The sequence below is a fragment of the Callorhinus ursinus genome, unplaced genomic scaffold (assembly GCF_003265705.2).
Source record: "Callorhinus ursinus isolate GAN/ISIS: 27379988/994484 unplaced genomic scaffold, GSC_fseal_2.0 scaffold8, whole genome shotgun sequence".
Lineage (NCBI taxonomy): Eukaryota > Metazoa > Chordata > Mammalia > Carnivora > Otariidae > Callorhinus > Callorhinus ursinus.
Genome location: NW_027397070.1, coordinates 72,500,273 through 72,522,337, shown reverse-complemented (window position 1 = coordinate 72,522,337; position 22,065 = coordinate 72,500,273). Strand labels below are relative to the sequence as shown.

The window sequence follows — 22,065 nt, the reverse complement described above, 5'->3', positions numbered from 1 at the left end:
GGGGCCCGGATTTCCTCCCGCGGCCCGGCGCTTTGTTCCCGGCCGGCGGGGCCGGGGCGCGGGCCGCGCGCAGCTGGGGTGGAGGAGCGGAGCAGGAAGTGGCCGAGCGCGGGCCTGGGCGGGGAGGGCGCGCGGGCCGGCGGCGGCGGCGGCGGCGGCGGGGCTACGGGCCGCGGCCCCGGCCTCCCTCATGACCTTGGGGAAGTGGCTGGTCGGGCCGGGCAGGGGCGAGGGACGAGGCGGGCTGGCCGGCCGCGGCGCACAGTAGGTGCTCAGGGGCCCCTCGGAAAGGCTTGCCCCAGCCCTCGTTCAAGTTTGTGGGTGGGCCTTGGGAAGACTTCCTTTGCCCATAGACAAAAAGTTGTAGGTGATGGAGAGGTGCCCGGGCCAGCCCACAAAGGACTAGCAACCCTCCTGGCCCCCGAAACTGCTTCGTGACTTGGGTGGGCTTTGGAGGTGCTGCCCGCCCCATTCTGGAGGCTGGGGCCTGGCAGACGGCTGGGACTTGCCCCCCGCCCCAGGTTAGGGGATAGGGGGGCAGTTGGTGAACTTGTCCATGGGCAGGACTGGTTCCTGCGTATTGCCATGGTGGGCAGAGTGGGGGGCACGGCCCTATGCTCTGTAGCCAGAGGGTCCCCCCAGCCTTGCTCCAGGCTACCCCTGGCTGCTCTGAGCCCCTGGGCCAAGTGAAGGGCAGGGGGTGCATTGGCGGGGCTGGGTTCCCTGCTCTCCTCCAGCAGAACATACGGTTCACAAACCAGTGTTTGGAGACAGAGGGAGGAGGCCCTGTAAGCACAGGCGAGTTTTTGGTAGGTTGTTCCGTAAATAATCACGGCACTAACACACTTTTATGGTGAAGGCACTGGCGGTGCGGAAGCCGTGGGAAACGGGGACCCTCAGTTCCTTGGGCCCTGCCTGCAGCAGCGGCCCAGGCGCTGGCTTGGTGTGTTCATTTCTGTGCAGACACACATCACCCTGTGCGTGTGCACAGATATATTTTTACACACGGAGCTCGACAGCTGACTGTCAGCAGCAGGCCCTGCTTAGGCCAGGGTGGGGGCGGGGACATCCAGAGGTCTTTGGGTCCAGCCCTCTGCCTCCAGGCCACGCCCACTTGTGTTGGCAGAGGGGGGCCCCCTCCCGCCTGCTGCAGGGGCTCAGAGCCCTGTCCTTGGAGGTCTCTTCCCTCAGTCTTGCTGCCTGTCGCTGCCCGGTGGCCTGCTGAGCACGTTGGGCCATTTCCTCCTGGGGCAGAGTGTGTCTCCCCGGCCTGGCAGTAGACACAGACAGTGGGGTCTTCCTGCTCTTCTAAATTTAGCCTGAGACCATCAGTGCCGAGCAGCCTTCTCTGGGCCCCAACCCCATGCCTCAGGAGCCCAGTAAGGTGCGTTGCCCGACAAGGTCCACAGCTGTAGGAAGACCCATGCTGGGATGCACTACAGAGGCCCTCAGGGGTTCTCCTGGCCTGGGAGTCCGGGGGTGGGGGGTCGCTCCCAGCCTGCCCTCAGGAGTGCTTGTGTGCAGGGCTAGCAGAGGACAGTGCATGGGAAAAGTTCTCTTTCCCAGGATGCCCAGAATGGGTGATGTGTGAACCGGGTTTTGAGGGATGCCTAGGAGTTCATCCAGCAGGGAGCAGTGGGGAGGGCCACTCAGGTTCAATGCCCAAAGTGTGTGTTCAGGAGAAGGCTGCTGGTGGGCCACTGCGGGTGCTGGCGCCTCTGCATTCACACAGCGCACCCCCCATTTGTTGCCTGCTGAATGCTGTGATTATGGGCCCATAACCACCCTGGACTGGGTGCTTCTTACAGACAGGACCCATCTGAACCTCTCTTTGTCCCCAGGGCTGAGCCTGGCAAAACCAGAGATGCCTGCTACATGTTGGCCCAATGAATGAACCAGATTCAGACCAGCAGGGGTTCTGTGGTTTAGGAGGGGCTTGGGGTTTCTTGGAGGGAGGTTTTTATGTCACCCCGGAGGGCTCTGGGCTCTCATTTGAGCCAGCCGCCTGGTCTCCTGGCCCTACTTGCTTCATGTTTGAATTTCTCTTCTTTCCTGGTCTGGGGCAAGAACGAGGAACCCTGGGCCCTGCTCCGAGAACCCCAGCCTATGGGGCGGGGGGAACAGCACGGGCCGGGAGAACAGGGGCACCGTCACCGGGGGCTTGGGAAGGCCAAGCAGTCAGAGGGGCTGCCCGGAGGAGGTGGCCTCTGCTGGGTTGGCAGGTTAGGGAGTCTAGAATATGCCAGGAGGGCCTTTTGGGGATGGGGGTGATCTGTACAAAGGCATAGGCGCAGGGGGCATCACACACTGAGGGCCGGAGGTCAGAGGGGTGGCAGGGAGATTGCAGCCCAGGTGGAGGGAGGCCTGGCCCCAGGGAACAGGTCGAGTCACGTGAACTTTCTATCAGGCGCTGTGGTGGAAGCTAGTGGGGGGTGGCAATGGCTCTGAAGGCTGAGAGTGGGGCAGGCTACGTGGGAAGGGGGACCCCGCATGGGCCCCTGGGTGCACAGTGCTTCCCGGCCTCCCCGTGGGGTTGGAGGAGCGGCCCCAAGCCAGACACCACCTCACACCCTTCCCTCTGATTCTTGCAGAGCCTGGGTACGCCGGCTGGGCTCGAGGAGACCCTGCCGAGAGGGGCCTGGGAGTGGCGCCGGGGCTGTCCCGGCGTGCCGGAGCTGGGCACCATGAACGACGTGGCCATCGTGAAGGAGGGTTGGCTGCACAAGAGAGGTCAGTGCGCTTGGGGTCGGGTCGGGGCCGGGGTCCCGGAGCTGGCCTGCAGGCTTTCCCTCGGTTGCTTTGGAGCCCGTGTGGGCTGGCTGGCCTAGTGGCTGCCGTCTCCTTCCCTGCTTTCCTGGAAGGCAGTGAGGACGCTGGCGGCCCGGGGCACTGCCCGAGGGCTCCTGAGGGCAGGGCAGAGTTGCTTGGCCTGGCCGGGTGCCTGCCTCGGGCCTGGGCTGTGGGGTGTGGGGGGGCCCTGTACCACCCAGGGGCCCAGCGTGGGGGGTGTTTGTGCTAGAGCCGCGGGCTGCCTGAAGCCGGTGCCCGGCCAGCCTCCCCTGTCCGCACTCACAGGACCCTGTGCCCAGGGAGGGGCTTGGCGGGACCCAGGGGGGCTGGGGCCGTAGCCTTGGCCCCTTGCTCTGTAGCCTTGCCCACAGCCCCCTGCCTCACAGCCCTCTGTTGCTCAGGGATGGGCAGTGGGGGAGGGACAGGCCTCACGTCCAGGTGCCCCTGGCGAGTGACTCCCTCCTGCCTCAGGGTGGGGATTAGCTACCCCCCCCCCCCCCCCCCCAACTTCCTCTTCCTCCAGACCTGTTCCTTCCCAAAGCTCCGGTGACCCCAGCTAGCTAGTTCACCACTCCTCACGCATGCTCTCCAGCAGATGCCGTGAGGGTGCCCTATCCCCAGCTCAGGACCCCACAGGCTGGTGGGAGGGGAACCTCAGCTGCATAGGGAACAGACAGGGAGGTGTGGCAGAAGCGGGTATCATGAGACTGGGTTTTGTAGGATGCATAGGAGCTCTCCAGCAGAGCAGGCTGGGAAGCTGCAGGAGCTGCAGTGGGAGGTGGGAGGTGGCAGGGACGAGGGACCGGGGGCTTCAGGGCTCGAAGCAGAGGTTCAAGGATGTGGTCAGCTGTGTGTTTCTAGAGCTTGCTTTGGCAGCTGCGAGGAAGACAGTGTACCGGGCCTTGAGACAGAGGTGAGGAGGCTCCAGGGCCCTGTGGTCCGTGGGGAGCCCTTCTGCTTGGCTTCCCCTAAGCACCCGCCTGCCTTCTTGATCCCCTCCCCCACTGCCCACCACCTCCTTGCTTCCCCGAGTCCTGCTTCCTGCCTAAAGCCCCTTTGCCGGGTCCAGCCCTGTCTGCCTCACCTTACAGCCCCCTTTGATGTCCCCTCCCCATTCACCTGGTCCCCTTACCTGGCAGCACACATCCATAGCCCCTACTTGGGACCAGTATGCCTTCAATTCTTGGCAAACGTTTGTTGACTGACTGTTAGATTAAGGCCTCAGTGCTGCCCAGGGCCCCTAACCCCATCACTGGGACATGCACTGGCCAGCCAGGCTGGGGCAGGGCTGCCTTTCTGATGCCTGCTTGAGTTCCAGGTTGCCATTCAGGGCCTGTGCCTTCTGAAGGGGCTAGGGGGTAGGGTATCGGGCCCAGTGGGGCATCTAGAGGGCGGAGTTTGAATTTGATTTCGCTGCTTTGTCACTGCAAATCTGTTGAGTTCTTTGGGCCCTGGTTTCCCTGTGTGTATGATGGGAACGGTGGTGGGGAATGGCCTGGTGACATTCGGCATGTGGTTTACTGGGGGCCCTAAGTCAGGGTACAGCCAGCCTCAGCAGCCTCCAGGCCCTGCTGCCTGGCCCTAGCGTCAGGCCAGGAGAGAGGGTCCCCTACTCCCCTTGGGGAGGTGGGCGTCCATCTGTGGGGAGTGACCTTTGGGCTGTTTCCTGGGGGTCTTGATGCTTTGTGCCCTGGGCCAGAGCAGCCGTCATGGGCAGAGGGGAGTCCAGCCTGGGTGGTGAGCTCCAGCCTGGGCAGTGAGTTCCAGCCCTGCACTGACGTGTTCTGGGGGCCAGGCAGGCCCTCTGGGCCCAGTGTCCCAGTGTTTCCATTGGGGAGCTGGTCCCCAGGAGAGAAAGCTGGGCAGACGGGGGTCCCCAGAGATGGGTGGGCTTCCTGAACAAGAGTTGGGTGTTTTGACACACACATATTCCAAATGATAAGCAGACACCCCAAGCAACGAGCAGCTGAGCCCAGCTCTAGCCGCCAGTGCTGGGGGCTGGTGGGCTCAGCATTGCTCAAAAATTTGCATTTTCAAGGATTTGGTCCTTTCTGTGCCTTCTCTTGATTCTTAAAGGTTGACAATTTAATAAAAACAAGCGTGCTCCAGGGTGTAGGTCTGGCTGAGCTTGGCCTGTGGTGTCCGCTTTTGTCTTCAGACTACTCTGTGCTAAGGCTATGGCCTGAGTCTGTGCAGCTGGTTTGGGGCGTCCCTGCCCACTGGCCCCACTCTTGGAGCCCATGACCGTGTGGGCACCGTCGGCCCAGCCAGGCTCGTGGGGGTTTTCCTGGCTGTCCCTGACCCATGGACAGGCCGGCTGGACCGGGTGGACCAGGAGAGGGGAGGAAGGCAGGGAGGAGCTGGGTGGAGGATGAAGGAAGGGGCTCTGGGCCTGGGTGGGGAGCCTCAGGCTGGCACCCCTGGGCTCGCGCAGGCCGGCTGTCGGCCGGGAGGGACCAGCAGAGGCGCGCACTCAGCTGTCCCCCCCAGCCGGGCCTCGGGCAGCAGGCCTGTGGGAGTGGGGCTGCTCTGCTCCTGGGGCCAGCGTGGAAGCGCCGCGTGGGCGGTGCGTGTGAGTGTGTGCGTGTGCGTGCGTGTGAGTGAGTGTGTGCGCGCGAGTGTGAGTGAGTGTGTGTGCGTGTGAGTGCGTGCGTGTGAGTGTGTGCGAGTGAGTGTGTGCGTGCGAGTGAGTGTGTGCGCGCGTGTGAGTGCGTGCGTGCGAGTGCGTGCGAGCGAGTGTGTGCGTGCGAGTGTGTGTGCGTGCGTGTGAGTGTGTGCGTGTGCGTGCGAGTGTGTGTGCGCGCGCGCCTCAGCGTCGGTCCTCCCCCAGGAGAGGTGCCGGCCGCGGCCCTGAGTTCGCCGAGCCCCGCAGACCTGGGCCTTTTCCCGGCGTGGGTCCGCCTCCGGTTCCAGGCTGCGATGGTCCACGGCGTCCTGGCGGGCGCCAGGCTCCGGGGGCTGAGGTTTCTCCCGCCGCCCCTCCCTCAGCTGTGGCGAGGTCCCGTTCCCTGCCGTGGCGGTGGCATTGCCTGTGTCCCTCCTGTGGCTCCGAGGTGGGGAGGCCGTTCCACCTTGGAGACACAGCCCCCTACTCCGTCCCTGGTCCTGCGGTGCCCCACCTGGAGGCGGCCTGGTTCCCACTTGGAGGAGGCGGCAGCGCTGCTGAGCAGACACCGGGGGACAGGCCTGTGAATGCACTTCTGAGCCCCGGCTGCCCTGGGGTTTGCACGGGGGGGGTGCCGCCGGTTGCCTCGCCAGGGCGGGGGGCTCAGCAGGACCAGTGAAGGTGCACGTCTGCTTCCCAGACCCTGTGCCCCAGGCTGGACGGCAGGGCTGCTCTGGGCCCCCTGTGTGCCTCGGTCGCCCTGGCTGTCGGGGGAGGGGTGGCCCCAGCGCGGGCCCAGGTCACGCTGAGGTGGCTGTGGCTTTGGTCCCGGCAATCCCCTTGGTCCGAGAGGCAGCTCGCACCATGCCGTGTGTCTGTGAGGGCCCGGACCTAGCCCTGAGGGCAGCTCGGTGCAGGGCGGCCAGGCCCGGGGCTGGGAGGTGTGCCCCAGGGCCTGCTGGCCCTGGCGTGTGGCCGTGGCCGTGGCTGCCACTGCTGGGGGCTGTTTCCTGTTTTGTGAGCCTGTTGGGCTCTCCGTGCAGAACAAACAACAGAAGAGGAAGCTGGGGTGACTCGCTCGGGGGGTGAGGGGTCACCACCCGTCAACCCTGCATCCCTTGGCTCGTGCCGGTGGCCCCAGCCGGTGGCTGTGGTGTGCTCTCTGGGCAGGGCTGCCCTGCGGAGGGCCGGGCTCCATGCAGGGGGGTGGGGGTGGGGGGCCCCGGGCAGCACAGTGCACTCGTGCAGGAGGGACACCGAGGCCCGGAGCGCCATGCCCAGACCCCCGCCTACCAGCAGCCGTCAGGAGAGGACAGCCTGGGTTGCACCAGGCCTGGTTCCTAGAAGTGCCTCGGGACGGCGCGGGGTGGGGGCCGGCTCGGCCGCCACCGGTGTCCCTCTTGCCCAGGCACACCCATCTGGGCTCGGTGCCAGCACCCTCCCCACGGGCCCTCCCATAACTGAAGCCCGTGGCTGAGGCTCTGCTCCTGCTCACCGGGGCCCCCCTCCGCCGTGGGCTGATGCCCGCCATTCCTGTCCACTTGGCACGCCCAGCCCCTGCCTGGCGGCCCCACGGGCAGGCCCCCTGGCCCGCATCTGGCTCTGCACAGGCTGACCGAGGTCCCCGCAGGGCGAGCTGCAGGCCAGCCCTCACTTTCCTCCTCCCTGCATTCAGGTGTGTGTCTTTATCCTTAAGAAAGAGTAGACCCGTATTTTGGGGATGTGAGACTCGATGGCCTGGTTGGGGAGGGGTTCCACCCAGCTGCTTCTGCGAACCGTGGGTGCTCTGAGCTAGGCTCTCTGGGCTCTGGATTTGGGTTTGCAGACCCCCAGGGGGCCCCAAGGCTGCATCCCCCTCTCCCCAGGCCTGTGACCTGAGGGGCCAGCAATTGGGGGCGCAGCTGGTGGACTGACGGGCCTGGGGGCCGCCCGCTCAACCTCCCGGCCCCCTGGGGTGCTCGTTCAGGCAGAGGTATGGTTGTGGCTGCCCCTGAGCCCCCCACGACACCCAGGTCTTTGAAACCCAGTCTCCCTGAACCCCACTGTGGCGAGGCCAGGTGCATATCATTTGGGAGGGCAGGAGGCAGATGACCCAGTGGCTGGCTTGTTGGAATAGGCAGGGGGTGGGGGAGTGGGCACATAGTCCCAGGCTGGTGCAGGGAGAGTGGGCAGGGCACGGCAGAGGGCACCAGTGCAGTGGGGCTGTGGCCTTGTCCGCGGGGGCTCTGGAGGGGGCAGGAGACTAGCACTGAGACAGAGGGTGTGGGCACAGGCCATGGGGACCAAGCCACGTGGGCATATCCCAGGCCCCTCGTCTGGCGTGCGTGCAGATGATGCGCGGTGCCTGAGCAGGAGGTGGGGGGCGTGCAGGGAGGACAGCGGCTGGGTGGGACGTCTAGGCGGGCTGGTCGGTGGCAGTGGGTTTGGACGTGGTGGTTGGTGGGAGGTGCTGTCCTGAGGCGGGAGGGAGGCGAGGGGCGGCCCTAGTGTCTTCCCTGTGTTCCTGAGTCTACCTGTGTGCATGGGGCCGTGACTCTGGGGGCCTGCCTGCTGGACGGCAGAACCAAGGGCCCGTGAAGAGCTGAGCTGCTGTTAAGGAGCGAGCCTGGCCTGGGCAGCAGGACCGGCAGCTCTGTTCACCATCTGTGACCTTGAGAGTCCCCTACTTGGGCCTCAGTTTCCCCAGGGAGTTGGTGGGCATAATGAGCCCTGTTCTCCCTGCCCGCCAGGGGGGCCTTCTGGGAAGGCAGGGCAGGGTGGTGGGCCGGGGGAGGGCGCAGCCAGGCTCGAGGGCCATGCTAGGGGAGCATATGTCCCCCACGTGGCGCCCCTCTGCTGGGCACGGAGTGGATTCCTCTCTCGGCCACACTGGCCGAGCCCTGCCTCCGGGAGGACCCCGTGAATGCTGCCCTCGGAGGGGCTCTGTCTCGAGCAGGTTGGTGTGCTTCACCCCAACAGCCCTGGGGCTCCGTCTGAGTGGGGGGGTGACCCCCGCCCCCCCCCGGCACTGGTTCCTGGGGCTCCTGGGCTTTGGATGTCAGGCTGTGGCCCAGCATCCTGCCTGTGGGACGGGGAGCCGGGACCCTGGCTTGTGCATAGGCAAGAGGCCTGGCAGGCGGGGCCCCCCAAGATGACCCATGCCGATGCCCTCCCGCTGCCTGCCCCCATCCTGGTGGGCGGCGATGGATGGGCTGCCATCAGCAAGGGCTGTTTGCTCACTGTGCTGGGGAAGGTAAATGGGCGCCCGGCAGCTGTCGGCCTGCGATGGATGTGTCGACGGCAGGGGACCGCACGGTCGCCGCTGTCAGCTGGTGCCCGCTCTCCGGGCCTGCTGGGGCTCGCTTTGCTGTGGAGAAACAGCTCGGCACCGCCTGGCACCCTGCCAGCCGCCTGCCACCGCCACCACTGCTGCGACAAAGTGTTTATCCAGCAGTTTCCCCGAGAGCTGGGGACTTGGAGGGAATGTTCACAGAGCTCAGGGCGTGGTGGCCGAGTGGGCCGGGGCCCAGGTGTGGCGTGCCATGTGCCGGGACCCCCGGCGGTGTGGAGGACTCTGCAGTGTTGGGCCCAGGGACTGTGGTGGGATCCCCAGCTTGCCCACAGCGTGGGTCCCCAGCCCCCAGGTCCGCTGCCTGCGGTGCCCTGACCATAGTGTGGCCCGGGACACGTGCCTGGGAGCCACGGTGGGGGCAGGCCCTCAGCCTCTGCCCGTCTTGTCCCCAAGCCCTCGCCCTGTGGCCCTGTCAGTGTGATTTGGGCTGTGGGAGGCCAGGGTTGTTTACAAGGAACCCCTCCTTCCTCTGGGGACCTCCAGCCTCTTCCTGGACACGGGCTGCCTCCCGAGATGAGCAGGGGTATTGGAAGGACCCTCCTGGTGGGGGATACACGGGGACACCGAGGGGGCCAGTCCTGGGAGCTGAGGGGCCCTTGGAGGGTGGGAGGAGGTAGGGGAGCCCTGGTCTGGGCAGAAGAGGAGCTTGGCTAAGCCTGCCTGCCCCTGCCTCCACCCCAGCTGGAGCCCTTACTGTGGGTGCCCTGGTGTGGGCGTGAACGGCTCAGGAGGGCATGAGTCCCCTTCTCTGGTGGCTGGGCAGGACGTGGTCTCCAAGGAGTGGGTGTGGTGCTGCGGGGCCGAGGGACAGTATGGGTCCTCCCTGACCCCGGCCCGGGGCTGGGTTTCTGAGAACCCTGAGCGGGGACGGAGATGCTGCCCCTCCTGCCTGCCCACCCAGGGACAGACCCTCTGGCTAGGGGTGCCTGCCCCCAGTTTCGCCGTGGCTCCCGTCTCGTGGCAATAGATACGGGATCCTGGCTGGGCTGCTGAGCTGTGTGCTGAGCTGGTCCTGGGCCTGTGCCGAGACCCTGTGTGGGCCTTGGTCTGAAATGTTTGCGTGGGTGGGATGGGGTGGGACGGGGCGGTGGAGAGCCGCTCTGGGGATCCTGGGCTTTGGCTGTGAGTGGCAGGGACCAAAGACAGGCCCGGGGCCTGGGTCCAGGCCGCTTCCTGCTGCCCCCTGAGTGGCTGCCAGGAGATCACCCTGGCTGTGGGCAGGCATTTGGCCCCCGAGGGAGTGGTGGGGACCCCCATTTAGGGAGTCGTGTCCTGAAGGGCAGACTTGGGCTCCTGTTTGTCACCTGCCCGGAGTGAAGGCCTGGGCGTTCCCACCAGCAGATGGGCTGATGAGTGTCTGTCCCCGCCCAGTGCCCATGGCCGCACTCCTGTGGACAGCAGTGGTCAGGCACAGGGGTGGCTGCATCCCCCACGTGGTCCATCTGTGTCACCCAAGGCCTGGGAGTGAGCAGGGCTCTGGGGCTCCCATCTGTCTGGGCTGGACTCGTTCAGAGGCAGGCCATGGCCCAGGATGTATCTGGCACCGCCTCGGCCCCCAGGTGACCGCCAGGCTGCACCCCGCCAGGCAGAAGGGGTCTGTGTGTCTCAGAGCCTTGGCCCCAGCCTCCCCAGGGTCCCCACTCCTCCTCAGGGGGTCTGTGTGCCCGGCTGCCCAGGTTGGGGGCTGAGTGAGGCCGCCTTCCCTGCCCTCCGTCCCACCTGGGTGTTGTGTGGCTCTTGGGCTCAGCCATGTGGGGCACAGGCAGGGGGCAGCTGGGGACCTGCCGTGGTCCCCCCTTCAGTGTCCTGGGGCTGGGGGCCGGTGGAGGGCCCAGCAGAGTCACCCCTCTTGTCTGGGGCTCAGCCAGGGCGGGTGCCTGCTCCTCCTCCACCTCTTCCCCGCCAGTGTTGCTCCCTTGCTCCTCCCCCCGCTCCCCAGTTCTGGGTTCCAGAACCTTCCTGGCCTTGGAGTGGGGTAGGGGGTGAAGGCCACTAGACTGCAGGTGCAGGGCCAAGTGGCCGGGGGGAGTCCTGGGTACTTTTAGCAGCACTGGCACCCCCGTTCCAGGGATCCTGGACCCAGTGGGGAAACTGAGGCCCGCTCAGGCGTGTGGGTGCTGCTGAGCAGGCACATACGTGCTGACTGCATGCACAGGGCACAGTGCTGGGGGGCCGTGCCGGGCGTGGTGGGGGCTGGCGGCAGTTGGTGAATCAAGATAGATTTTCGGGGCTGCGCGGGCGAGGCGTTCATCAGTCTCCCTGCTCAGTTAGCATCCCGGGGAGCGGCAGCTGGTGGGATGGGAGGCACTCCATCAGGGGCCGACAGCTCCAGACTGGCACACAGGCGGGTGGGAGTGAGCGGCCCGGGCGGTGGGCTACGCACGGCCCCCGGAGCCTACTCCGCTTGTGCTCACCCGCTGCACCAGCGGGGAAGGGGTGTCCCAGGCCACCAGGGGCAGGAGCAGTGTCCACACGAGGCCTGACCACAGCCTTGCCTTCCCAGCCCACCGTCTTCATGGGCTGGGGGGGCTCGGCGGAACCGGGCGGAGATCCCGCTAAATGCTGTTGGGGTACAGAACAGGTCACTGGCCATCGCTCGGGTCATCCCTGGGCCAGCGGTGTTGGGCCTGGAGGTGACCCCCACTGCCTGCAGCCGGGCAAGCCCCCCACTGGCCAGGTGGAGCGGCGGGAGGGCTGGCTGGCTCTCAGAGGCCACACCCAGAGGCCCTTGGTGGGGAGGGGCTGGGCAGTGAGGGGCCGGAGCACAGCGGAGGTGCCTGGTCCCGGATGGGCCTTTGCTCGTCTCCCTCCCCTGGGGTTCGGCTGGGAGGGAAGGCCCCGGGGCCTGGAGCTTGGGGACCCCACCCCCTCCCCACCTGCTGCCCAGTGGTCCCTGTGATAAAGCAGTTGTCTAATTAGTAAGTTCTCTGTCGTTGTTCAAACTGCTTGCTCGGCAAAATGTAAACGAAACATTTTTTTTCTGGGTGTCAGTATGAAAAATGACAGTTGCTGGGATATCGCAGAGGACATCTGCTCTGGTTCTTAAGTGCAAATGCCTGTTTATGGCTGATGTGGCGAAACTTTGGGGAAAACTTCCCGGTGTACCTGGGTAACCCATCGTGGGCCGTGGGAGTCAAGGGTGGGAGGTCGCAGCCTGAGGACTGCACACACACCTCCTGGGTCTGGCTTCACGTGGGGCCCTGGACAGATAGTGTTGTCACGTGGGTGGTGAGGGGCTGTCCCAGTGCCCAGCCCAGGGGGGTGGGCCCTGAGTCTCACTCACTGTCCCCGCAGTGCTGGACGCCAGGCTCCGGCCTGCAGGCCAGGGCTCAGCTGCGGTGGGCAGTCCACTGGCCACGGCCACTGTAGCAGCTGGCTGGCCCCCGCTGCGTGGGGGGGGAGCTCAGCCCTGACGCCCTGGCCTGTGGCCTTCCCAGCCAGCCCCTGCCCGCCGTGCTGGGAGTGAGGGGCAGGGGGCAGGGACCTGGGGTTAGGGTGTCCTGTCTGCTCGGGTGCAGTGAGCTTCCGGCCTGCCACAGGGACGGGGCTTCTGGGGGGAGGTGGGAGCAGGGCCCGGTGACCGCGGCCCCTCACTGCCCACGTGTCCACAGGGGAGTACATCAAAACCTGGCGGCCCCGATACTTCCTCCTCAAGAATGATGGCACCTTTATCGGCTACAAGGAGCGGCCCCAGGACGTTGAGCAGCGAGAGTCCCCTCTCAACAACTTCTCTGTGGCTCGTAAGTACCTGTGGCCATGCGGGGCCGCAGCGGGGACTGCCCTGGCTGGGCAGGTGGGCAGGGTGCCAGGAGTCTTCTGTGCCCAGCAGCCCCCACGCTGATGCCCCCCCGCCCCGGGCCTTCGTGTCATGTCTGGGGCCAGCAGCGGCCAGGGACCAGGTGGGGCAGGGCTGGCTCTTGAGTCACCGTGGGAACTGGGGAGTGGCTGGTTCTGGTTGGTGGGAGCTCTTCATGCTGAGTCCCGCGGCTGGCAACCCTGAGGCAAGAGAGCCCCGGGCACGGGGCTAGGCTGCCAAGGGGCGGGGGTTGGGGAGGCTGAGTCAGGCAGGCCGTCCAGCCTGGTCCCTGGTTTCTGGGCTAGCCTCCCTGAAACCTGGCTCTGCCCTGGCACACAGGCCCGGGGGCGGCGGCAGGATGAGGGAGGGGCTCAGCCACGGACAGGCCTCCTGGGTCCCTCGTGGGACGCCTTCGGGTACAGAGTGCAGTGCCCGCTGGGGTTCGGGCTCCACCCTAGGCTCCTTCATGCACCCCCGCTCTCTGGCTAGCTCTGCCCTCCCTCCCCTCCAGCTCCGCACATGGCCTGGAGCAGGCTCATGTCCAGGGTCTCAGGAGGAGGTAGCTGGGGCTGACGGGGTGGGGTGGGCACATGGCTTCCATGCCTGCAGGAATATAGAGGAGGGGTGCTCCTGGACCATGGCTGTCCTGCCCACCCTCCCAGTGTACCTGGTGCTGTGCTGCAGGGGCAAGGGGCATGGCCAGTGTACCCACCCCGGGGGCTTCTGTCAGGGAGGCTCCAGCCTGGGGGTCTCCCAAGGAGGCTTTACTGTGACCTGGGTCCAGTGAGTCCTGAGTCTTCCCTCCCCCAGCCTCAAGCTCCCACAAGGCAGCTATTCGAGGCGGGGGCCCCAGGCTGAAGAGAGACCATGGAGGCAGGTACCGCCATCCCCTGCAGCCTGGTGACCACGTGGGCCCCCCTCGCTGCCTCCTCGGCTGGGGCTGGGCGGGGGCTTCAAGGTTCAGGAAGGAGGCTTGGCTGGGGTGGGTGCCACCTTGCTGGCGGGGGTGTGGGGGCCCTCAGGAATGTGCTGTATAGGCAGAGTGCAGGGGGGTGACAGGGACTCGGCTGAGGCAGACACCATCCAGAGAGCTGCCTGAGCAGTGCGGGAGGGGCTTTTCCTTGGGGATGGATTCCAGGGTTGGGGGCACAAGAAACCAGGCTCTGAGATGGGCGCCAGGTGCCTAGGTCCTGGGAAGACCTGGTCTCTGACGAGCGAGTGGGAGGTGGGGGTGCGGGACGGAGAAGACCGGCCACAGGTTTTCTGTCCCCCACCCCCATGTTGACACAGGCCACCTCCCTGTAAGGCCGGCCCCAGGCCCCCTCCTGGCACCCAGCCCTGGTGGACCACTTCCTGACACTCTGCTGAGCCCGGCCAGGGCCCCTTGAAGTTGCCAGGGCCCAGACACTGCAATGTCAGAAGCCCCTGTACTGGCCCTGGGCCCCCTGTCTTCTCACACAGACTGGGCCAGCATTGGCCTAGAATTTCCCAGCAGCACCCCCTGACTGCCTCACCCCTCTCAGGGCCTGGTGCATCCCCATGGTTCCTGGGCTCCTGGTGTGTGCACACATTCCAGGTGTATGTGAGTGTGCTCCCCGTGTGTGCGTGTGCTCCCGGTGTGAGAGTGTGCTCCCAGTGTGTGCGTGCTCCCAGTGTGAGGGTGTGCTTCTGGTGTGTGCGTGCTCCTGGTGTATGCGTACTTCCGGTGCGAGAGTGTACTCCCAGTGTGAGAGTGCTCCCGGGGTGAGTGTGCTCCCGGGATGTGAGTGTACTCCCGGGGTGAGGGTGCTCCTGGTGTGTGCGTGCTCCCGGTGTGAGAGTGTGCTCCCGGGATGTGAGTGTACTCCTGGGGTGAGGGTGCTCCTGGTGTGAGAGTGTGCTTTCGGTGTGTGCGTGCTCCCGGTGTGAGAGTGTGCTTTCGGTGTGTGCGTGCTCCCGGTGTGAGTGTGCTTTCGGTGTGAGAGCGCTCCTGGTGTGAGTGCGCTCCTGGTGTGCGTGCTCCCAGTGTGAGAGTGTGCTCCCGGTGTGCATGCATTCCCGGTGTGTGCGTGCATGTTCCTGCCCTGCATCTGGAATCCCCAGCCTTGGGGGGGGTGATGGGGTGCCATCAGCGTGGGGTGGGTACAGCCCGCGCAGCCTCCAGGTGGGTCATGTCCTCCAGCCTCCTGCCAGGACAGGCGGTCTCTCTGAAGGCTGCATCGCCAGCAGCCTCTGCTCTGGGATTGGCCCTGCCTGGAGGGGGCGGGGGCCGGCAGTCACAGCCGTGAACATGGCGGGAGGTTCCTGCTCAGGGGCCAGCTGCTTTCCCTCCTGCGGGCCCCTCCCTGGGGCATCCATACTCCTCTCCGTCTGGCCGGTCGAGCTGTGGTCTGGCCGGCAGCGTGGGCTCAGAGACCGAAGGACTGAGGGAGGTGATGGCGGGGGGCTGAGGTGACCCAGCCTCAGCCGGCCCCGCAGGGGTGCCTCCTTGCTCCAGAGCACGGCGCTCGGTGTCTGGGCTGGAATGGGCGTCCCGGCCCCATTTTACAAGGAGGGGAGCCAAGGCTTGGAGTGGGGATGGGAGCGGGCCTCCCGTGACCCCTGGTGAAGCCCTGGGGGTGGGGGTGTGTGTGCACATACTCACCTAGCCCTGCCCCCAGAATGTCAGCTGATGAAGACGGAGCGGCCCAGGCCCAACACCTTCATCATCCGCTGCCTGCAGTGGACCACGGTGATCGAGCGCACCTTCCACGTGGAGACACCCGAAGAGCGGTACAAGATGGACCCATGGGGATGGGCGAGGTGCCGGGGCCCTGCTCTCTGGTGGGGAGGGCACACCACCCTGTGGGAAACTAGGCCTCGGTGTCCCCAGGCTCCAGGCCCGGGTCACGGGACCTGACCTGTGGGCCCTGCAGGGAGGAGTGGACGACCGCCATCCAGACGGTGGCCGACGGGCTCAAGAGGCAGGAGGAAGAGATGATGGACTTCCGGTCGGGCTCGCCCAGCGACAACTCGGGGGCCGAAGAGATGGAGGTGTCCCTGGCTAAGCCCAAGCACCGTGTGGTGAGACCCTCCCCCAGCTCAGAGGGGCCCGGCGGTCCCAGCGTGGCCCCCTCGCGAGCCCTGTGTGGGAAGTAAGGCAGGGAGGCGGGATTCCAGGGGGACCTGGGCCCCCCCCGCCCCGACCGCAGGTGCCTGCCTGCCGCCCTGCAGACCATGAACGAGTTTGAGTACCTGAAGCTGCTGGGGAAGGGCACGTTCGGGAAGGTGATCCTGGTGAAGGAGAAGGCCACGGGCCGCTACTATGCCATGAAGATCCTGAAGAAGGAGGTCATTGTGGCCAAGGTAGGGTGCAGGGCCGGGGCCTGGCTGGGGCGGGCCGGGAGGTGGGGGGGCGGGGGCGGCTCACCTGACCCCGTCTTCCAGGACGAGGTCGCCCACACGCTGACGGAGAACCGCGTTCTCCAGAACTCGAGGCATCCGTTCCTGACGGTGAGTCCTGGAGGCCATGTGCCCGTCTCCCCACAGACCAGGGCTGGTGTGCTTCAGAGTTCAGGCCGAGGGTGGGTGCACTTCCGAGGGCCGGGGGTGGAGGCACCCGATGCTGGGAAGGGCTGGGGGCTTGTTTGCTGCCCCTGGTGCACAAAATGGGGTGGGTACCCTGAGTCTTCCCTCTGCTCTGCCTGAGGCCCTGGGAGGCCCCCAAGCCCCCATGCCTACCCTTCTGCACACCACCTTCCAGTTGCTTCCCCTCGGAGGCTCGAGTGTGGAGGGTCCCTGTGCTGCGGGGTACTCAGCCCAGGAGGGGTGTACGGAAAACCACTGATTAGCCTTAGTGCGCGTCCCGGGCTCAGCTGGCTCCCGGGAGCCGTGGACGAGCTGGTTGGTCTGTGTGGAGCGGACAGGCCACCGCCCCCCACCTGGGCTCTCCCTGGGAACCCCCAGGCCCTGTCCCCTTCTCAGCATGGTGTCCTCATCCGGGGGCACCGCCTGGCCCAAAGCAGGGGCAGAGCAGAGAAAGTCTGTACTTGTCTAAAGCGTTCCTTAAAAGGGTTTCTTACGAGACGTGACCAACATTTTTAAAAGGTCTCATTTTTTTTCGCCCAGACTTGTTCGTTATGGTGGTTTTATCTCCTTTGCGTCAGCTTGTCTCCCATCCTCGTGTCCAGGCTTAGTGCCCTTCCTTCCCCCTTGATGCGCCCCCTTGAGCCCAGCACCGCTATCGTGTTCAGCAGAGATGCTGGGGCCCATGCACGCCGGCCCTGACCCTCTGCCCTGGCGGTGGCATCCCCCTCCTGCGGGTTCTCCATGGGGACGGGGTCATGTGGCGCAGCTGGTCCCCGCTGTCTGAGGTCTGGAGCTGGCCTCTCGTCCCATGTTTTCTGTGAATGGGGCTCATCCCGGCTGCTGGGTTAGATCTGGGGTCGGTCACTTGGGACGACTCGGTCATCTGGGCCTTCCCTCTTAGAGCCAGGCCCCCTGTAGTGTGAGGTAGGAAGGCGGCCGGTAAGCTCTGCCCTGGGCACGTCCTCCCCTTGCCGAGGGTCCCCCCAGCTGCTGCCCTGCCTGCCGAACAGGGGGCCTGAGATCTGATACAGAGCCCACGCTGCGCCTTCCTCAAGAATGGTGTGTGGGCATCAGGGCTCCGGGTGGGTCCAGGGCCCACAGTAGCCGCTCTGCTTCCCCCGTAGGCCCTGAAATACTCCTTCCAGACCCACGACCGCCTCTGCTTCGTCATGGAGTACGCCAACGGGGGCGAGGTAGGGTGGCTGCGTGGCCTGCATGGGGCTGGCCCTCAGGCGTCCCCCCCCAGCACAGGGACGGTGTGGTGCCCGGCCTGTGGGTGCCCCGCCCCAGGGAGCCAGGGTCCCTGTGGCCCGTGCGCCCCTCATGCCCCTGTCCTGCAGCTCTTCTTCCATCTGTCCCGGGAGCGTGTGTTCCCTGAGGACCGGGCCCGCTTCTATGGCGCCGAGATCGTGTCCGCCCTGGACTACCTGCACTCGGAGAAGAACGTGGTCTACCGTGACCTCAAGGTGGGTGGGCAGGAGTGGCCAGGGGCCACAGGGCGGCAGGGCGGGCTGGTGCTGAGCTGGAGGCCGCCCCCCACAGCTGGAGAACCTCATGCTGGACAAGGACGGGCACGTCAAGATCACCGACTTCGGCTTGTGCAAGGAGGGCATCAAGGACGGGGCCACCATGAAGACCTTCTGCGGGACGCCCGAGTACCTGGCCCCCGAGGTGCGCCCCTGCTGCGTCCCCTCGGCGGCCTGGGCCCCCCCCCCCCCCCCCCCCGCCCCCCCCCCCCCCCCTGCCCCCCCCCCCCCCCCGGGCAGCCTACGACCCCGTGTCTCTGCGCCCCCAGGTGCTGGAGGACAATGACTACGGCCGGGCGGTGGACTGGTGGGGGCTGGGCGTGGTCATGTACGAGATGCTGTGCGGCCGGCTGCCCTTCTACAACCAGGACCATGAGAAGCTCTTCGAGCTCATCCTCATGGAGGAGCTCCGCTTCCCGCGCACGCTCAGCCCCGAGGCCAAGTCCCTGCTCTCGGGGCTGCTCAAGAAGGACCCCAAGCAGAGGTGAGCCACGTGATTCCCCCAGTCTCCCCTTGGGACGGCAGGGCAGCTTCCAGGCCACAGTGATGGCTGATGTGTGACGTCCTCGGCCAGGGCTGGCTGGGGCCAGATGGGCACCTGGACCCTGACCTTGTGGCCCCTCACACCTGCTCAGGAGGGCCCCACCGTGCCGGCAGCACCTCTCCCCCCAGTGTCCTACATGTGCTGGGCATGGCCCTTGGCACGGTGCCGTCCACAGCCCCCAGAGGAGCTGCACCATCCCCATCCCCACCGCCCCAGGACTATGCAGTCACCCTCACACTGTGCTCCCCCCACCCCCTGGGACCACGCTGTACCCCGTGCCATCCCCCCACACGCTGAGACCCCAGCGGGAGGGAGGAGGGCCGGTCAGGGGCCGGCGGCCGAGCCAGGCAGGTGGCAGCAGCTGACGTGCCCCCCGCAGGCTTGGAGGGGGCTCAGAGGACGCCAAGGAGATCATGCAGCATCGCTTCTTCGCCAGCATCGTGTGGCAGGACGTGTATGAGAAGAAGGTGTGTGGGGACCTGGTGCGCACTCACCCATCCACACCCATCCCTCTGCCCGTACCCCTTCCCCCGGCTCACAGGGTCTGCACTGCGGGATTTCCTCCTCAGCTCTGCGGGGTCTTCCCTCGTTCCAAGCTCCGGGAGGAGCTACGTAGACATGGACTCCCCGAAGAGGGCGCCCTGTGCCCGACGCTGCCTGCTAAAGGCTGGTGGTGGAGTGGGGCCGCTAGCCCCTCCCTCCCACCCTCCGACCTCCGTACCTCCTGCAGGGAGAGCCCAGGCCTGCTCTCCGTGAGCATGCAGGGTCGGGGCACAGTACCCGCCTGTCTGGCGCAGGAGGGAGGCCTCCCAGGAGCGAGGCAGCTGCTGTGTGCACACATCCCCCTGCCCTTTGCCCTTGGAGGGACATGGGAGCGCCAGGTCCTGGCCCAGCAGGCTCAGGAAGGCTGTACCAGGCTGTGCTGGGCACCCTGTCACCAGACAGACTTGTACCTGGTTTCCCTCCCGCCCTCCCTGTGCAGGCCCATTGCTGGCCACATGCTGCCGGCTGGGCCTCTGTCCTGCCTGCGTGACAGGCGCCCTTGCCCTGCCCAGCTCCTATCTGCTTCCCTGCCCGCCAACAGCCCAGCTGCCCAACCTTGACCCGAGACCCTGCTAGCTTGTGAGGGGCAGCCCTGGAGTACTGGGGGGCGGTGCTTGCTTGCAGGGCCCTCCTCCCACGGGCGCACCCCCTACAGTTGCCCTTGCATCCTCTGCAGCCTGACTCGGCTGGCTGCACTGTTGTCCTTGAGCCGCGAATGAGGCCAGCCAGGCCCTGCGCTCAGGACTTGTCCCTTCCCCGTTCCGCAGACAGGAAGGCCTGGGCTCCTCCCCTGGTGGGAGTTGGGCAGGGAGGGCCCTGGGAGCCCTGTGTGGGTTTGGGGCATGTTCCCCTCATACCCCAGCACTATCTGGGTGCTACTGGGGTCTCCTCCCAGGGCTGCCGTGGGCCCCCAGAGCCACTGCTTGGGAATACGACTTGCTGGCCCTGGTGGGGATGGGACTGTCCCTTTATCATGAATTATCAGAGTGGAAGCCCCTGGCAGCTGGGCTGAGTGGCTGTGGTCAGGAAGGCAGGCTATGAGTGGCACCTAAGGATGGGGCTGGGAGTCCACCCTGTCCCACGGCATCCCTCTTCATCTCCTTCCTACTTCATAAGAGAACCAGAAAGAAAGTGAAGAAGGCTAGAAAAGAGAACGGACTTGTCTTCTGCCGGGGGCCCTGGGGCCCTGCAGAGCTGGTCAGCTGTGGGGGCCACTGTGAGCATGGCCTGGCCTGCCCCTGGGGGAGAGGCATGTCTGCAGGGCTCCAGGCCGCCACCCTCCCCTGTGTGTCTCCCGGCTGGAGCCCCGTTCCGTGGCCGCAGTGTGGCCTGGAGACAGGAGGCATTTCCCTCGGCAGGGGGTGGGGGGTGAGGGGGAGCTCAGGCCCTGGGGGCAGCACAGAGTGCAGCCTGTCACCTGCCTTCCCCCCGCCCTGTCCCCTGCAGCTCAGTCCGCCCTTCAAGCCCCAGGTCACGTCAGAGACAGACACCAGGTATTTTGATGAGGAGTTCACGGCTCAGATGATCACCATCACGCCACCCGACCAAGGTGAGGGGTGGGCCACCTCCCCGCCAACGCCCAAGCCTGTTTCTTCCCTTCTCTCCTGAGACCTGCAGTGTTCCCTTGCGGGAGGGTAGTGATGGGGGCAGGAGGGCGCCATCCCGGCCCTGGCAGTGAGAGGGTCTGGGAGGCGAGCCCTGGGGCCTGCCTCAGTCTCTCTGCATGCACGGGAGCTGTGCTCCCGGTGCTGGGGTCTGAGTCCACCTCCTGCCCGCCCGGCTGCAGGTGACAACATGGAGGGTGAGGACAGCGAGCGGAGGCCCCACTTCCCGCAGTTCTCCTACTCGGCTAGCGGCACGGCCTGAGGAAGGCCAGCTGGCCGCGCCGCGCTCCTGACAGCGGCTTCAGGGGATGGGGAAGCCTCGCAGGACGATTTGTATTTCATGTTTATTTCTGGATGCATTTGGGAGCCATGTCACTCCTCCGAGCAGGGACGGAAAGACCTTTCATGCTGTGGGCAGGGTGGCTTGCCTTGAAGGGGGCGCCCTCCCTGCGAGCCGGGCCGGGAGCAAAGGTGTCCTGCGGGTTTTTTAATTTATTTCATCTAGGTCTCCAGACATGGCCTTGGCCTTCAGAATGATTAGATTCACATAGGAAAAGGTCGAGGGCCTTATGCAGCCACGTGCAGTTGGGGGTCTGGGTGTGCCCTGCCTTGGCCCCTCCATCCCTCTCGCCAGCTGTCTCCGCCCAGCCTGGGGGCACCAGCAGCAACCTGGTTGTGGCACGCTGGCCTGGTCCCCTCCCTGGGGCAGGCCAGGCCGGGCTCGCCCGAGAGGCAGAAGAACGAGGTTGCAATCCGTTGCTGTGTATTACGCTATTCACATGCATTTTGGGGTTTTTTAATCATAGTGACAAGAAAGCCCCTCCCTCCCACCCTTTGGTCCCTTCGGGGGCGTCTCACTTCGATGGTGTCCCCAGGTAGCACTCATCCTTTGGAGCAGCTTCACTGGCCCGCCATGCGCCCAGCGCCCTTTGGAGGGGCCTTCAGCGCATCCTCCGCGCCTCACGGCAGGACGCCGTGCCGCACCGGGGCGCTTTTTACATTCAACTTTACTATTTTTACTATTATGAGACTTTCCCTCCAAATTCTTCAATAAACACTGCTTTTCAACTTTGTGGCTTGTTTTGGTGGGTGGCGGATGAAAGCGTGTGGGCTGGCCAGCATTCGTAGGGGGAGCAGGATCAGCCTGCCCCGGAGAGGACGGCCCTCCCTAGTGGCGCTCATGGAGCAGGGAGATGCCAGGCTGTCCACACGCCCAGCCGGGTCACCCCCTCGCAGCCCAGGAGGCCTGGCGGAGGTCACGCAGCAAGTCTGGGACTGCTGGGTAGAGGTGCGCAAGTGGCCCAGATGGGGACCCAGCGGCCTGGTGGGATGTGTGGCAGGCGCCACCTGGTGGATGCGCGGTGGCCGCTTGTTCAGTGCAGAGAGGAGCCACCTGCCCGGCAAGCAACAGCTGAGGGAGCCTGGGAGCCTTGGCCTCATCTCTCCCGTGCAGATGTGGCCGGGGCGCCTGGACATTTATAGGTCCTGGTGCATGCGCCTGGAGGTGGGGGTAGGGGTCCCAGCCTCTCCAGACCCCAGGGTGACTCCAGGTGGGGTGGCCGTCCCCTCCTGTGGGAGCACCTGTGAGGAGTGCTAGGTTGGGGACACATCTGCAGTAGGCCCCAGGACAAGAGGACACAGCCCTTTTGGAACCACACACACACACACCAAACATTACATACAAAAGAGATAAGAGACATCCAGTTGTCACACGGATGGAGAACCCTGTGCGCTGTTGGTGTGAAGGTAAACAGTGCAGCCACTGAGCGCAAACAGTATG

At 65.7% G+C, this 22,065-nt stretch overlaps 1 protein-coding gene across 2 annotated transcripts; it reads left to right on the top strand.

Annotated features, from left to right (window-relative positions):
• Positions 1-245: 245 nt before the first annotated feature.
• Positions 246-21,353, top strand: AKT1 (AKT serine/threonine kinase 1). 2 transcript variants are annotated; one of them, XM_073895964.1, is made up of 14 exons: positions 246-264; positions 2,592-2,730; positions 12,338-12,466; positions 15,162-15,273; positions 15,417-15,564; positions 15,715-15,846; positions 15,928-15,993; positions 17,193-17,261; positions 17,409-17,534; positions 17,611-17,739; positions 17,864-18,078; positions 18,518-18,605; positions 20,128-20,230; positions 20,468-21,353. In XM_073895964.1, the coding sequence occupies exons 2-14, from the start codon at positions 2,685-2,687 to the stop codon at positions 20,545-20,547; spliced, it is 1,443 nt and encodes a 480-aa protein (XP_073752065.1). In that variant the 5' UTR covers positions 246-264; positions 2,592-2,684; the 3' UTR covers positions 20,548-21,353. The 2 variants fall into 2 exon arrangements, with proteins under 2 accessions (XP_073752065.1, XP_025725038.1); XM_025869253.2 differs by lacking the exon at positions 246-264 and adding an exon at positions 1,234-1,384.
• The last annotated feature ends 712 nt before the right edge of the window (positions 21,354-22,065 follow it).